General features: G+C 35.3%; 1 protein-coding gene across 1 annotated transcript in view; it reads right to left on the bottom strand.

The window, feature by feature from the left end:
- The window catches only part of LOC132751566 (DNA-directed RNA polymerase III subunit RPC1-like), a gene marked incomplete at its 5' end in the record, with an annotated part of 259,988 nt that overhangs the window by 47,993 nt on the left and 196,218 nt on the right, over positions 1-15,777 (bottom strand). The window contains 2 exon segments of the mRNA XM_060741739.1: positions 7,599-7,664; positions 15,331-15,417. Of these exon segments, the coding sequence (XP_060597722.1) occupies positions 7,599-7,664; positions 15,331-15,417 (153 nt within the window).

Below are 15,777 nucleotides of genomic sequence, written 5' to 3'. Positions count from 1 at the left end.
ATCATGGTGGTGAACATTTCCATAAAGTATTATAAAAATTCTTCCATACATGTAGGAGATATGCTCCAGACAAAATCTGGATATTTCACCATCTTTAGTGACCTTGACCTTGCATATATTGACCTAAAGTACATGTGTCACAGCCGTAGTCATTATAATGACCATTTGTGTTACAATCCCTCAATAAATGATGATTAAATCGTCCCTATACACATCTTCATATTTTTATCTTTTTTTAAACGGGCGTATAAAAAGTACATGTAATTTAATAACTAAAAAATTCTGATTTTAGATTTTATTCTAGGGAAATACATTTCATTACAATTCTTAATCTTTGAATGAGCTGAACTGATATTTACTTGAAAATTAAAATATAATTAAATTTCTATGAGAAAGTATTTACATTTGATAAGGTAATTACTGTATGATCTTTGTGAACAAATACCAAGTCTACAGAACACCATAGTTATCACAGTTAAGAATCTTGACCAATGAATGAAACATGTGTAAATAAATGTTACATTCTTTAGAACATACTCAAGTCCAAGAAAGAGGATTATTTCATGCCCTTTGATTAAATTCTATTTTTAGAATTGAAAGTGAAAATAGATCAAGGGGAGTAATTGTGTAAGTCATTTATGAACAAAGTAATAACTTTGTTGTCTCCCTTTGATTAAATTCTATTTACAAAATCTGGATATTTCATCATCTTTAGTGACCTTGACCTTGTATATATTGACCTAAATTATATGTATCACAGCCATAGTCTTGATAATGACCATTTGTGTTACAATCCCTCAATAAATGATGACTAAATGGTCCATATACACATCTTCATATTTTTATCTGAACTTTGACCTCTATGTGTGACCTTGACCGCAAGGACCTGAATCTTGCATGCGACACTCCGCCTCACAATGGTGAACATTTGTGCCAAGTAATATTGAAATCCCTCTATACATGTGGAAGTTTTGCTCCGGACAAGCATTTTTCAATGAGCTCTAAGTGTGACCTTGACCTTTGACCTAGAGACCTGGTTCATGTGCGCGACACTGCTCCTCATAGTGGTGAACATTTATATGAAGTTTCATTAAAATCCCTCCATACATGTAGGAGATATGCTCCGGACAAAATTGGACGCCGCCCGCCTGCCCGCCCGCCAGGGGCGTTCCCATAATACGTCCTGTTTTTCAAACGGGCGTATAAAAAGCTGAAAAATTTAAATCAGAAATCTTGAAATTCAGGCTATTTGTTGCCAGAAAATTTCAAGTTTCATAAAAATATATTCAGTACTTTTTGAGTTATCACTGGATCCAGTTTATGTGTTAAATTTGCCATATTTTCAGACTATTTGTTGCCATAGCAACCAGAATTTTCAACATAGGAACAAAAGAAAAAGACGTGCATAATCTCCATACTGCCATCTATCCATATATCAAGTTTCATAAAAATATTTTTAGTACCTTTTACGTTATCGCGGGATCCAGTTTTGTGGACGGACGGACAGACGTTCTTACCAGAGCTACATTATGGGGTTTTCTTTTGTTATTTCTTTTGTTCTTTTTAACCCCACAATGCAGAAAATAACCCCACAAGAGTAACGGAATGAATGACTTCAAAGACATCTATTGTTATAAGAACAATAGACCAAACCCCATAATGTAGCTCTGGTTTGTCAGACAGACAGACGGACGATATATGAAGTTTGAAGTAGACACATTAGGAAATAAAGAAGTTATTTAAAAAAGACAACATTTTTTTCATAAAAATTCTAAGTTCAAGGGAGGTAATACTGATAATTTTTGTGCTAGAGTTGTAAACCTTGTCACATATGATGTGGTTGATGACCAGAAACTTATATTTAAAGTTTGAAGAAAACACCTTAAGAAATAAAGAACTTATAGAGAAAAAGCTGAAAAATTTAAATCAGAAATCTTGAAATTCAGGCTATTTGTTGCCATAGCAACCAGAATTTTCAACATAGGAAGAAAAGAAAAATATGTGCATAATCTCCAGACTGCCATCTACCCATATTTCAAGTTTCATAAAAATATTTTCAGTGCTTTTTGAGTAATCACTAAATCCAGTTTATGTGTTAAATTTGCCATATTTTCAAACTATTTGTTGCCATAGCAGCCAGAATTTTCAACATAGGAAGAAAACAAAAAGACGTGCATAATCTCCATACTGCTATCTATCCATATATCAAGTTTCATAAAAATATTTTCAGTACTTTTTGCGTTATCGTGGGATCAAGTTTTGTGGACGGTGAGTTTTCTGTGAGTGCGGACAGACAGACGGACGGAGGGTAAACCTAGTCCCCTCTGGTTAAACCGGTAGGGGACTAAAAATGTATATTTCAAATATCTGATGATGTATCTGCACAATATCACATTGAACTCCTCTGTTGCTATGGTAACATCATCTCAGAAAATTTCTGTTAAAAAACTTTAGAAACGAATGAGATATGGAAAATTGAAAATATCTTATAGAAAATAGGAAAGTTAAAATGGCGACGTCCAAAGAATTTGCAGTGTAGCCAACAGTTATCAGGTTTTGTGAGTATTTCTGGATGACACCAAGATTTAACAACTAATGTACCAAATAAAACAGTTAAGCAACATATACCAAGCATGTGTTTACAAAAGACATGGACGGAACCAGTGTTCTGCACTACAGAAAGTGAAAATAAGGAAAATATGAATAGGAAGACCATAATCCATGCCTATTTCATACAGCTAAAGTAGGTGTATCTAAGTGGCCATCAAAACCTGCCACACAGCAAGCTTGGTAAAGCAACCTCAAGTCAAGCAACTTTGAAAACTGATTTTTTTTTTTAAAGCAACAGTGACCTTGACCTTGTTCACAGACACCTGGTTAGCAATCCCTAGTTGCCTCTTGATGTAAGCTACCCAAATACTAAATTTGGTGTCAATAGGTGTAAGCAAACTAAAGTTATTATGCGGCGATTGAATTTCTATTTTTAGCAACATTGACCTTGATCAAAGACATCTGGGTAGCAATCCCAAGTTGCATCCTGATATAAGCTAGCCACACACCAAATTTGCTGTCAATAGCTCACAACTAACTCAAGTTATTGAGCAAAAACTGAATTTCTATTTTTAGCAATTAAGTGACCTTAAGCTTAATCATAGCCTGGGTAGTTATCCCCAGTAAGCTATCCATACACTAAGTTTGTTGTCAATAGGCCAAAGTAAACTGAAGTTATCTTGCGGAAACTGAATTTCTATTTTTAGTAACAGCAGGCTGTCCAGCACCTTCCAACATAAAACAAGCAATTATCATAGTATTGCAAGCAATCCATAAGTCCCCTACCGGTTAGAACCCCAGCAACATTCTGATTTCAATTTTACCAGTGAATGAATGACATGAATGAACTTAAATCTTTGAGTTCTAAGTTTGTCTATTTCACAGTAATGTGTTAAGTTTCCCTGCCTAGTAAGGCAATTATGTTTATACAACCTTGTCATATTATTACGATGTGGGATTTTAAAGTAAATCTATAAGGAATGAAGAAGTTGGAGTAAAAAATACCAATTTCTCGAAAAAAATCTAAGTTCAAGGGGGACATAATTCTGGAAATAGTCTTGCTAGAGTATTTAACCTTCTCAAAAATGTTGAGTGATAATAAGAACCATATATATGAAGTTTGAAGCAGATACATTAGGAAATAAAGAAGTTATTTAAAAACATTTTTTTCATAAAAATTCTAAGTTCAAGGGAGGTAATACTGATAATTTTTGTGCTTGTCACATATGATGTGGTTGATGACCAGAAACTTATATTTAAAGTTTGAAGTAAACACCTTAAGAAATAAAGAACTTATAGTGAAAAAGCTGAAAAAAATAAATCAGAAATCTTGAAATCCAGGCTATTTGTTGCCATAGCAACCAGAATTTTCAACATAGGAAGAAAAGAAAAATATGTGCATAATCTGCAGACTGCCACCTACCCATATTTTATGTTTCATAAAAATATTTTCAGTACTTTTTGAGTTATCACTGGATCAAGTTTATGTGTTAAATTTGCCATATTTTCAGACTATTTGTTGCCATAGCAACCAGAATTTTCAACATAGGAAGAAAAGAAAAAGATGTGCATAATCTCCATACTGCCATCTATCCATATATCAAGTTTCATAAAAATATTTTCAGTACTTTTTGCGTTATCGCGGGATCCAGTTTTGTGGACGGACGGTCTGACGGACTGACAGACAGACGGACAGACAGACAGACGGACGGAGGGTAAACCTAAAGTCCCCTCCTGTTAAACCGGTAGGGGACTATAATAAGGGCATATTTTAGGGCAAAATAGGAATTTTAAATTAACAAAAGATATTTAGGGCTAAAATTAGGAATTTTTTTAACTAAACTATGCAAAAGACCATGGTATGGGCTAACCTTTGCTTATTTGACACAAAAGTTTACACAACAGTATAAGTCATTTGGCCACGTTCCAGCTATACTGCTGGAGGAAGACCTGAGGTGCCCTTCCGTGCACCATTTCAGGCACAATCGGGCACCTGAGTAGAACCACCAACGTTCCATAAGCTAGCTGGATAGCTTCCTCACATGAAAGAATCCAAAGTCCCTGTCAGGATTCAAACCCACAGTGGTGAGGGGCAAGTGGTTTGAAGTCAACGACCTTAACCCCTCGGCCACGGACGCCCCGACACAAAAGTAACTCACAAATAATGCTCTAGTTAAGTTAGAGCAAAGGTGTCCATACCAGTGTTCCATAGTTATCAGTGAATAAATAGACTCACTGGTCAACTGCCTCCCTGCGGAAATCATCAGGTCATAGTCAAACCATGTTCAAACCATATTTGAAATATGTTTTTTCAATGGCTGAACATGTCAAAAGAACATGTTCTACCTATGTTTTAGGAATGTTATAACCATTAGTGTCTAAAAGGAAATTGTTTGTACAAGTAGGAAGTGAAAAGGCATTGGCCTTAGCACAGTCATTTGAACAAATGGGAAGCATCTGTAATCAACAACAAACAGAAATGCACATCAAAAAACTTCATCACGCAGACCATTCAATTGCAGTCTATCTAGATCATATAACTGCAAATTGTATGTACATGGAAATTGGAAATTAGCTCTATATTAGTGAACTGCCAAATTGTTTTTAGTGTGATTAATTTAGGAGTCTGCATTTTCCTGAATTGCACCATATGAATGAAAGAACAAGTATTGAATAAAATTGAAAACTTTGTGGCAAAAATGAGCAATTTCTCCTACATAGGCATCTGAAAGGATAAATTAGTAGCTTTGATTATGAAATAGCAAAGTAATGGACATAGTTAAAGTCTAGTTGGAACAAAACCATTTCAATGTCACCAATTTTGAGTTGGCAAATCAATGCCAAAACATTTTTTAGCATGTTTAAAACAAGGTTGACTTTGTTATGTCTGTGATCATTTCTGCAGGGTCTAACTGCCTACTCTGAATAATGTCTGCTGAAAACCACATTAAAACATAATTTAAACTAGAACTATCACTAAATGTGATTAATACCCCCACAAGACTGCTTCGGAAATGAGGATGTTACTAGTAACAGAATACCTTGTAAAAGAATTGAAATATAGAGTTATGGTTGTGGGCAATTAAAGATAGTTGTGGTTCTTATGGTTCTTTGATATTACTCTGTTGCATTTCCTTTTCAATGTGGTTGGCATTGATGAAGTTTAATTGAATTACTCTGTAGAAAGTTTAGAATTACTCTGTAATAAGTCAGAAAGACAAAGAAAAGGAACAAAGGGCAATGACTCTATAAATACTGAAGATAAAGTTATAGTTCTTGTGCACTGCACTTCCTCTTATTGTGCTTGACCATTGTATGAAGTTGTTTTGAATTCCAACCAGTACGTTTTAAGTTATGCTCCTGACAAGGAAAAGTATCAAAGGGCAGTAACTCTGTATTTTGTCAAAATGGAGTTATGGCTCTTGTGCACTGCACTTCCTTTTAATGTTCTTGACAACTGTATGAAGTTGTATTGAATTCCAAACAGTAGTTTTCAAGTTATGCTGTGGACAAGGAAAAGTAACAAAAGGGCAATAACTCTGTAATTAGTCAAGATGGAGTTATGGTTCTTGTGCACTGCACTTTCTCTCAATGTGCTTGACCATTGTATGAAGTTATATTGAATTCCAACCATTAGTCTTCAAGTTATGGTCCGGACAAAAAAGGCAATGGAAAAGTAACAGAGGGCAATAACTCTGTAATTACTTTAGATAGAGTTATGGTTCTTGTGCACTGCACTTCCCCTTATTGTGTTTGACAATTGTATTAAGTTGTTTTGAATTCCAACCAGTATTTTTCAAGTTATGCCCCGGACAAGGAAAAGTAACAAAGGGCAATAACTCTGTAATTAGTCAAGATAGAGTTATGGTTCTTATGCACTGCACTTCCTCTCAATGTGCTTGACCATTGTATGAAGTTATACTGAATTCCAACCATTAGTCTTGAAGTTATGGTCCGGACAAAAAAATCAATGGAAAAGTAACAAAGGTCAATAACTCTGTAATTACTTTAGATAGAGTTATGGTTCTTGTGCACTGCACTTCCCCTTATTGTGTTTGACAATTTTATGAAGTTGTTTTGAATTCCAACCAGTAGTTTTCAAGTTATGCCCCGGACAAGGAAAAGTAACAAAGGGCAATAACTCTGTAATTAGTCAAGATAGTTATGGTTCTTGTGCACTGCACTTCCTCTCAATGTGCTTGACCATTGTATGTAGTTATATTGAATTCCAACCATTAGTTTTCAAGTTATGCTCCGGACAAGGAAAATGCAACGGACGTCTGGACCGCCCGACCACCGGGTGACTCCTATATACCCCCCCAAACTTCGTTTTTGGGGGTATAATGAAAACATTTTCAAAGTTATAAGTATGTTTATAACAAAAGATTAAAAAATTAGGAATTTTTGTGAAAAAATAGGGCATTTTTAGGAATTCTCTTTGAATTTTTCATTTTTTTAGGAATTATAGACAAACTGAAAAACATTAGGATTTTTTAGGAATTTCAGGGATGCTGGACAGCCTGTAACAGTGACCTTGATCACATACACCTGAGCAGCAATCCCAAGCTGCCTCTTCATATAAGCTACTTACAGATTAAGTTTGGTGTCAATAGGCCAAATCAAACCAAAGTTATTGAGCAATAACTGAATTTCTATTTTTAGTAACAGTGACCTTGCACTGACCACTGACACCTGGGTAGCAATCCCAAGCTGCCTCTGATAAAAGCCTTCTATACACCAAGTTTGGTGTCAATAGGCAAAAGCAAACTCAAGCTATCAAGAGGAAACTAAATTTCATTTTTAGTAACAGTGCCCTTGACCTTGATCAGACACCTAGGTGGCAATCCCAAGCTGCCTCTTGGTATAAGCTACCTACACACTAAGTTTGGTGTCAAAAGGCCAAAGCAACTCAAGTAATTGAGCAGAAACCAAAAGTTGACGCCTGCCCGCCAGCCGACTTCAGCATTACAATAACCAGTTTTCATTGAAAACCTAATTAACAAAAAAACATCAAAAAGTATATATCTAACAATATCAACAAAACTTACACCAAATTTGATTTTTAATTTTGAAGCACAGATGGATTCTCTGATTGTACACGCATTGACTTCTAGCTGTAAAGAAATAAAAGCAGTATCTTATTACATTTGTGTTTAAATACTAAAAGAATAATGTCAGAAATTGCAATTTTCATGAAGAAGATGTTCCCCAAAGTGAAATAAATCAAATGAAAAGGATAAAAAATCCACCCAAATATATATTCCCTTAAAAGGGACCAGCCGCCCCCCCAATTTTTATAATAAAGTTTATCTGCTAGGCGCTTGCCCTTAAAATTTGGACTGGCATTCATTTGGTGGGATGTATTATTCTGTCATTTCTTACATATGTATATTTTCTCCTTTAGGCCCCTCTAGGCCTATTTGGTGGGACTGCGCCCATCACTGGGGGGGAGGAAAGGAATAGTCCTTTTTCAGGAAAGTCTGTTACAAACTCAGTCACGCCAAAAGGGCCCTGTAAGAATTTAACATCGAAAAAGGGCCAAAGGTTTTCCTTGTCTGTGTTAGACAGCATATCGTTTAGGTGGTGAGCTTCTGGTATGGGGCGGGGTAAATGGGTGGCAAAAAACCCGGCTTATTGTTATACACGGCAACTTAAACGCCCAGAGATACATAAACAAAGTCTTGAATGCCAAGGCTATTCCGTTTATGCCAAGAAACAGTCCAGTTGAGTTTCAACAAGACAACGCCCGTCCTCGCACGGCGAGGATAACTCGCGCTCGCTTAGCTGCAGTCAACGTCAATACCATACAATGGCCAGCAATGTCTCCAGATATTAATCAGATAGAGCATATCTGGGATGTGCTTGGCAGAAATGTCTGACGACATCACGCCCCACAGAATATCCTCCAACTGACAAATGCATTCATAGCGGAATGGAACAATCTTCCAAATAACCTTGTTCAACGTTTCGTCAATTCTATGCGTCGACGTGTTGACGCACTACTTAGAGCCAGAGGTGGCCACAACCGATATTGAATTAAATGAAACTAGAAATGTGTCCATAGGACACGAGTGCCCCCACACTCCACTGTTTTGTCAATCTGATGACTTAAGGTCAAATATGTTTAAGGCTACATGTGCCTCAAGTTGAAAACTAAAAGTCAAGGGCAAGAACTTTACAAATACTGAATAAATCCACAAGCAAACACCAAGGTGCATAAGTACATGGCTGACCAACATTCTTGTAAACTTTCAGACCTACAGGTCAAATTTTTTTTGAGTTATGCATGAACAAGTTGATTTCAACTTTATACTAAGTCAAGGGCAATAACTCTAACAAAACTGAAACAAGAGGGCCATGATGGCCCTGAGGTCGCTCACCTGTATATAGGCCCCCGGAGCGGGGCTAGTTTAAACCCCAAGGCATTTATTTGAACAAACTTGAAAGACACCCATTAGAAGATGTTTCATGATGTTAAGTTTTTACTACACACATATAATGAAAAACAATGACCTCTGCTCCCCCACCCCCCGGCAGGGCCAATTTTAACCCAAGGGCCTATATTTGAACAAACTTGGTAGACACCCACAAGAAGATGTTCCATGCTAAACATCTAACCTCTAGCTCATTAGGAAATTAATTTCAGATCATCGTATCAATTATGGACTCGCAGTCGCTCGCTAAAAGGCTTAAAAAATCTATATCACCTTTCTAGCAACTGTGTTTCAGTTCAATTTTTGATACTATACAGTACACACGTATTGAGATTTTGTGCTCTATTGTGTGCACATTATACATGTAATACACCCCTGATGAAGGCATAATACGCCGAAAGTACTTGGGTATTTATTTTTTAGCACTGTATGAACGTTTATTTTCTCCAAATTTATATATATATATATATAAATATGACCCTCGGGGGCGAGGCCATCTTTGACCCTTGGGCATTTATTTGAACAAACTTGGTAGACATCCACTAGAGGATGTTTCATGTTTTAGTGCTTTCGGATTGTCAAAAGAAGACTTTTAACTATATAAATATAAGGACAATCAATGACCTCCTGGGGCTGGACTAATATTGACCCTAGAGCATTTATTTGAACAAACTTGGTAGACATCCATTAGAAAATGTTTCATGGCAAATACTTAAGCACTAGGGCTTTCGGATTTTCACAAGAAGATTTATTAATTTTTCTTTTATACATGAAAGGAAACACAATGACCCCAGGGGCTGGCCAATTTTGACCCTAGGGCATTTATTTGAACAAACGTGGTAGACATCCATTAGAAGATGTTTCATGCCAAATATCTAATCTATAGTGCTTTCGGATTGTCATAAGAAGATTTTTTTTTACTTTTTACTATATACATAAAAGAACAAGAGGGCCATGATGGCCCTATATCGCTCATCTTAAGGAAAAAATCTTAAAAGTATTTTTCTTTTTAAAAACAAGCACCCGGGTTATAAAATTCTTTAATGTCATTTAAAGGTTAGTGTCAAATGTAAAGTATTTTTGGCCAACAGCAACAGGAATGCAAACAAGTGTATAGAAATACCTCTTTTTTCTTTTCTTTAAAGTACAGGTTGCTAAAAAATACACTCCCTGTAGCGTGTTTACGTCATGAAAATTATAACAATGAAGACAAAGTACAAATTTGGATAATACTTCAATAAAAATGGATGAAAGACAAAAATGGCCGGCCGGGTTGCATTTATATACCAAATAACATGAGGCTGTGATGTTACAAAAATTTCCTACCATTTACCATTAATGTTGAACATTTTAACTAAGTCGGTAAACAGGAAATGGATAAGCGATAGACCTGAACTTGGGACCACGTATTAATGCAGTCACAATACCAAATATCAAGAGGCTGTGATATGTAGTTGCTAAGAAAACTGTTACGGAAATTTCCTTCCATTTACAATTAATGCAGAAAATTTAACTAAGTCAGCAAACGGGAAGTGGATGAGCGACATACCTGAAATCATATACCATGGTATGTGACTACATGTTGATGCTGTATACCAAATATCAAGAGGCTCTGAGAAAATTGTTACGAAAAATTCCTACCATTGACCATTATTATGAATTTAACTAAGTCAGTAAACATGAAGTGGATGAGCAACAGACCTGAAATCGAATCCCATGGTATGGGACAACGTGTTAATGCTGTATACTAAATATCATGAGGCTCTGAGAAATCTGTTACGAAAAATGGCCCAACCATTGCCTGCCTGCCCGGAATCAAGTCTCAATACATGATGGTAAACAGTATTTTTTTTTCATATATGTATTTTTTTTTTCCAAAACCAGTATTATAGTCGTAACAGATATCCCATTAGTGTTTAAATATTAAAATATTTTTTGATAGTGTTTACTCAGGGGTATCATGTTGGGGGCAGGATCTGACCCCCAGCATCTGTGGTTTATCATATTAGAAACTTCTTTCTGTTCACATGAGTGGCTCTAAACACAGGTTTAATTTTGAAAAAGAAAAACAAAAAAACAAACAGCAGGGATCTCAGTAAGATCAGAATTTCACATGGCAGACTGTTTTTCCAACATTCAAGAAAGATAAGTTTGTCCAATATCATTGAACCATGACCAAATTCAAACTTAAACTGCTTATTCCTAAGATGTATCTATATTATTTTCAAAGTGAAAGGGACATAACTCTGCCAAAAATCATCGAACCATGACCAAATTTAAACTTGACCTGCACCTTCCTTTGACATATTCATATGGCAAATTTGAGTTTAATATGTAACACTGTTGGGTAGATAATGAACAGAAACTGTAAATTTCATATTATTTTCAAAGTGAAAGGGGCTTTACTCTGCCAAAAATCATTGAACCATGACCAAATTCAAATTTGGCCTGGGCATTCCAAAAACATATCCATATGTCAAATTTAAGTTGAATGTGTTGTACCGATGGGGAGATAATAAACAGAAACTGAAAATTTCATATTATTTTCAAAGTGAAAGGGGCATAACTCTGCCAAAAATCACCGAACCATGACCAAATTCAAACTTGACCTGTATTTTCTCATGATATATCCATATGTCAAATTTGAGTTGAATGTGTTGTACTGGTTGGTAGATAATGAACGGAAACTGAAAATTTCATATTATTTCAAAGTGAAAGGGGCATAACTCTGCCAAAAATCATCGAACCATGACCAAATTCGAACTTGACCTGTATTTTTTCATGACATATCCATATGTCAAGTTTGAGTTGAATGTGTTGTACCGTTGGGGAGATAATGAACAGAAACTGAAAATTTCATTTTATTTTAAAGTAAAAGGGGCATAACTCTGCCAAAAATCATCGAACCATGACCAAATTCGAACTTGACCTGTATTTTCTCATGACATATCCATATGTCAAATTTGAGTTGAATGTGTGCAACCGTTACTAAGATAATGAACGGAAACTGATGATGACGGAATGACAGAATGACGGAATGACGGAAGGACGGAACAGGGTAACACTATATGCCCCGGCCATTACATGGCGGGGGTATAAAAATCTTCACAACAATGTCTGTTGAGACAAAAAATACAAGATACACTATCTCAATTTATCTCTACAAAGAAAGTCTATATAACCTTGCAATAAACAAGAGAGCCATGATGGCCCTAGATCGCTCACCTGACACATCAAACTCAACAATTACCTAGACAAGCATTCTGACCAAGTCTCATGACAGGTGAGTGAAAAATGTGACCACTACAGTGTTAACAAGGATTATCCATATTTGAGCAGTGTGACCTAGTTTTTTACCCAGGTGACACATCATTATTCAAACTTGACCTAGAAATCATCAAAACAAACTTTCAGACCAATTTTCAGGATACTTGGATCAAAACAGTAGCAACTAGTGTTAACAAGATTTTTCTATTTTTAGCTCCGGTGACCTAGTTTCACATGCCATTTCAAACTCATCCGAGCAATTACCTACACAAGCATCCTGACCAAGTTTGATGATAATTGAGTCGAAAATGTGACCACTAGAATGTAAACAAGGCTTTTCCATATTTGGGCGGTGTGACCTAGTTTTTCATCCAAGATGACCCATGTTCGAACTTCACTTAGAAATCATCAAAACAAACTTTCAGACCAATTTACAGAATATTTGGATCACAACAGTAGCCACTAGAGTGTTAACAAGATTTTTCTTTTTTTAGCTCCTGTGACCTAGTTTTTCATCCGAGATGACCCATGTTCGATTTAATCCCAGCAATGACCTAGACAAGTTTCCTGACCAAGTTTGATGACAATTGAGTCAAAATTGTGACCACTAGAGTGTTAACAAGGTTTTTCTTTTTTTAGCTCCGGTGACCAACTTTTTCAACCGAGATGACCCATGTTCGAACTCATCCGAGCTTTCACCTAGACAAGCAACCTGACCAAGTTTGATGATAATTGAGGCAAAAATTGTGCTTTTTTAAGTTTTTACTATATACATATAAGGAAAATCAATGACCCCTTAGAGCAGTGCCAATTTCGACCGTAGGGCATTTATTTGAACACACATTTGAAGATGTTTCATGCCAAATATCTAAGCTCTAGCTTTCGGTTTTTTACAAGAAGTTTTTTTAAGTTTTATCTTTTTGTTGCCATGGCAACCAGAATTTAGCACAAATGGAATTCTTTAAACAAGAGGGCCATGATGGCCCTGAGTCGCTCACCAGAAACAACTTCAGTGTTGGAATGTCAATATTTCCTAATATTAAATTTAACCATAGAATATGTTTAAACAATAATTTGAAGAAATGCCATGACCTGGGGCATTTAAGCTTTAGCTTAAATGGGGCTAATCAAATTAATATGAGCAAACTTGATAAAAAAACTACCTAAGAATGCTACAAAGTTTGGTGATCATCTATCAATTATTTCAGTAGGAAATGATGTTTGAAGATTTTTTCTATTTTTAGCTTTAGTGGCCCCTTTCAGACAAAGTTTGGTGATCATCCATCAGTTAGTTCTGTAGAAGAAGATATCTAAAGGTTTTTTCTATTTTTAGCTATAGAGGCCCCTAAAAGGGGCCAATCAAATTAATATGAGCAAACTTGATAAAAGACTACCCAACAATGCTACAGACAAAGTTTGGTAATCATCCATCAATTAGTTCGGTAGAAATAGACATTTAAAGGTATTTCTATTTTTAGCTTTTGCAGCCCCTAAAAGGGGCCAATCAAATTCAAATTAATATGAGCAAACTTGATAAAACACTACCTGAGAATGCTACAGACAAAGTTTGGTGATCATCCATCAATTAGTTCTCTAGAAATAGACATTTAAAAGTTTTTCTTTTTTTAGCTTATGGGGCCCCTAAAAGGGGCCAATCAAATTCATATGAGCAAACTTGATAAAAGACTACCCAAGAATGCTACAGACAAAGTTTGGTGATCAGCCATCAATTAGTTCTGTAGAAAAAGACATTTAAAGGTATTTTATTTTTAGCTTTTGTGGCCCCTAAAAGGGGCCAATCAAATAAACATGAGTAAACTTGATAAAACACTACCTGAGAATGCTACAGACAAAGTTTGGTGATCATCCATCAATTAGTTCTGTAGAAATAGACATTTAAAGGTATTTCTATTTTTAGCTTAAGCGGCCCCTAAAAGGGGCCAATCAAATTCTTCCCTGCCTAGTAAGGAAATTATGTTTATACAACAGATAATCAAAAGGTCTAATTTTCTCAGGATAAATAAGAATAATGTTTCAACTTTTCTCTTTTTTTAGAATCTGTGACATAGTTTTTGACCGGAGATGACCCATCTTCGAACTTGACCTAGAAATCATCAAAACAACCTTCCTTTGTTGGAAAAAATCTTTAAAAGTGATCTCAGGAAACAGTTTTTATGAACAGACAGACAGAAATACATACAGAAAGACTGACGGAAACTCTAAAGTTATTTTTTCAAACATCCCTGTTACCAAAATATAAGATATTTTAATGCAAAATTCTTAAAGAGAAGATAACTCTTGAAATAAAGATGCTAGATTTATGAACATTGTCATATAAGATGTGAGTTTTACTTTAAGTTTAAAGATACCAGTTATAGTCACAAAGAAGATAAGTAAAAAAAAATTAAACAATTTTCAAATAGTATGAGCATTAACTATAATGTATAGTAAGTAACAAAGATGAAATTAAAAAAAAATATATATCATGTAGGTGTTGATAATGAATGTTTATTTTGAATTTGAAGAAAATCCATGAAGAAAAAATTAGAAAGTTAAAGAATGAATAAGAAAAATTCAAAGTTTAAGGAGGAGATAATTCTGGAAATATTGATACTAGATTTATAAACCTTGTCATATTATTACGATGTGGGATTTTAAAAGTTAATCCTATAAGGTATGAAGAAGTTGGAGTAAAAAATACCAATTTCTCAATTTTTCATAAAAATATTTTCAGAACTTTTTGAGTTATCACTGGATCCAGTTTATGTGTTAAATTTGCCATATTTTCATACTATTTGTTGCCATAGCAACCAGAATTTTCAACATAGGAAGAAAAGAAAAAGACGTGCATAATCTCCATACTGCCATCTTATGCATATATCAAGTTTCATTAAAATATTTTCAGTACTTTTGCGTTATCGTGGGATCCAGTTTTGTGGACGGACGGACTGACAGACAGACGGACGGAGGGTAAACCTAAAGTCCCCTCCAGTTAAACCGGTAGGGGACTAAAAACTTAAATCAAAAGAGACAAATCGTCTTTATTTTAAATTCATGAGATGTTATTTCATAATTATACCTTAAGTAGCCTGATGCGCTCTAAGTCTAGTTTGATAAGTATAAAACAATCATCTGGTAGAAACACTTCCTCCAGATACTCGGACACCTGTAATATATAGAATATCTATTACAATTATCATAAATGAGAGTTGTCATTGACATTGCTACAATCCTATTTCAACTATATAAACTAGAAGGTTTTTGTCACAAAAACATGTCTCCCAAAACTATGTATGGTCACTCATGTGAAGTTTCATTGAAATCCCACCAGTAGCTTGACCTGTGAAGGCTGGACAAGATTTTTCTATTTATAGCTCTGAAGGCCATTTTGTACAGTGAAGCAGAACCTGCACAACTAGGGATGGTACTGATCACTCCTGTTAAGTTTGGTTGAAATCCCACCAGTTGTTTGACCTGTGAAAGCCAGAAAAGTTTTTTCTATTTTTAGCTCTGGCTGCCATTTTGT

Source organism: Ruditapes philippinarum, unplaced genomic scaffold, assembly GCF_026571515.1.
Source record: "Ruditapes philippinarum isolate M1 unplaced genomic scaffold, ASM2657151v2 ctg540_1_1_1_1, whole genome shotgun sequence".
Lineage (NCBI taxonomy): Eukaryota > Metazoa > Mollusca > Bivalvia > Venerida > Veneridae > Ruditapes > Ruditapes philippinarum.
This window is presented reverse-complemented; position numbering and strand designations above follow the sequence as displayed.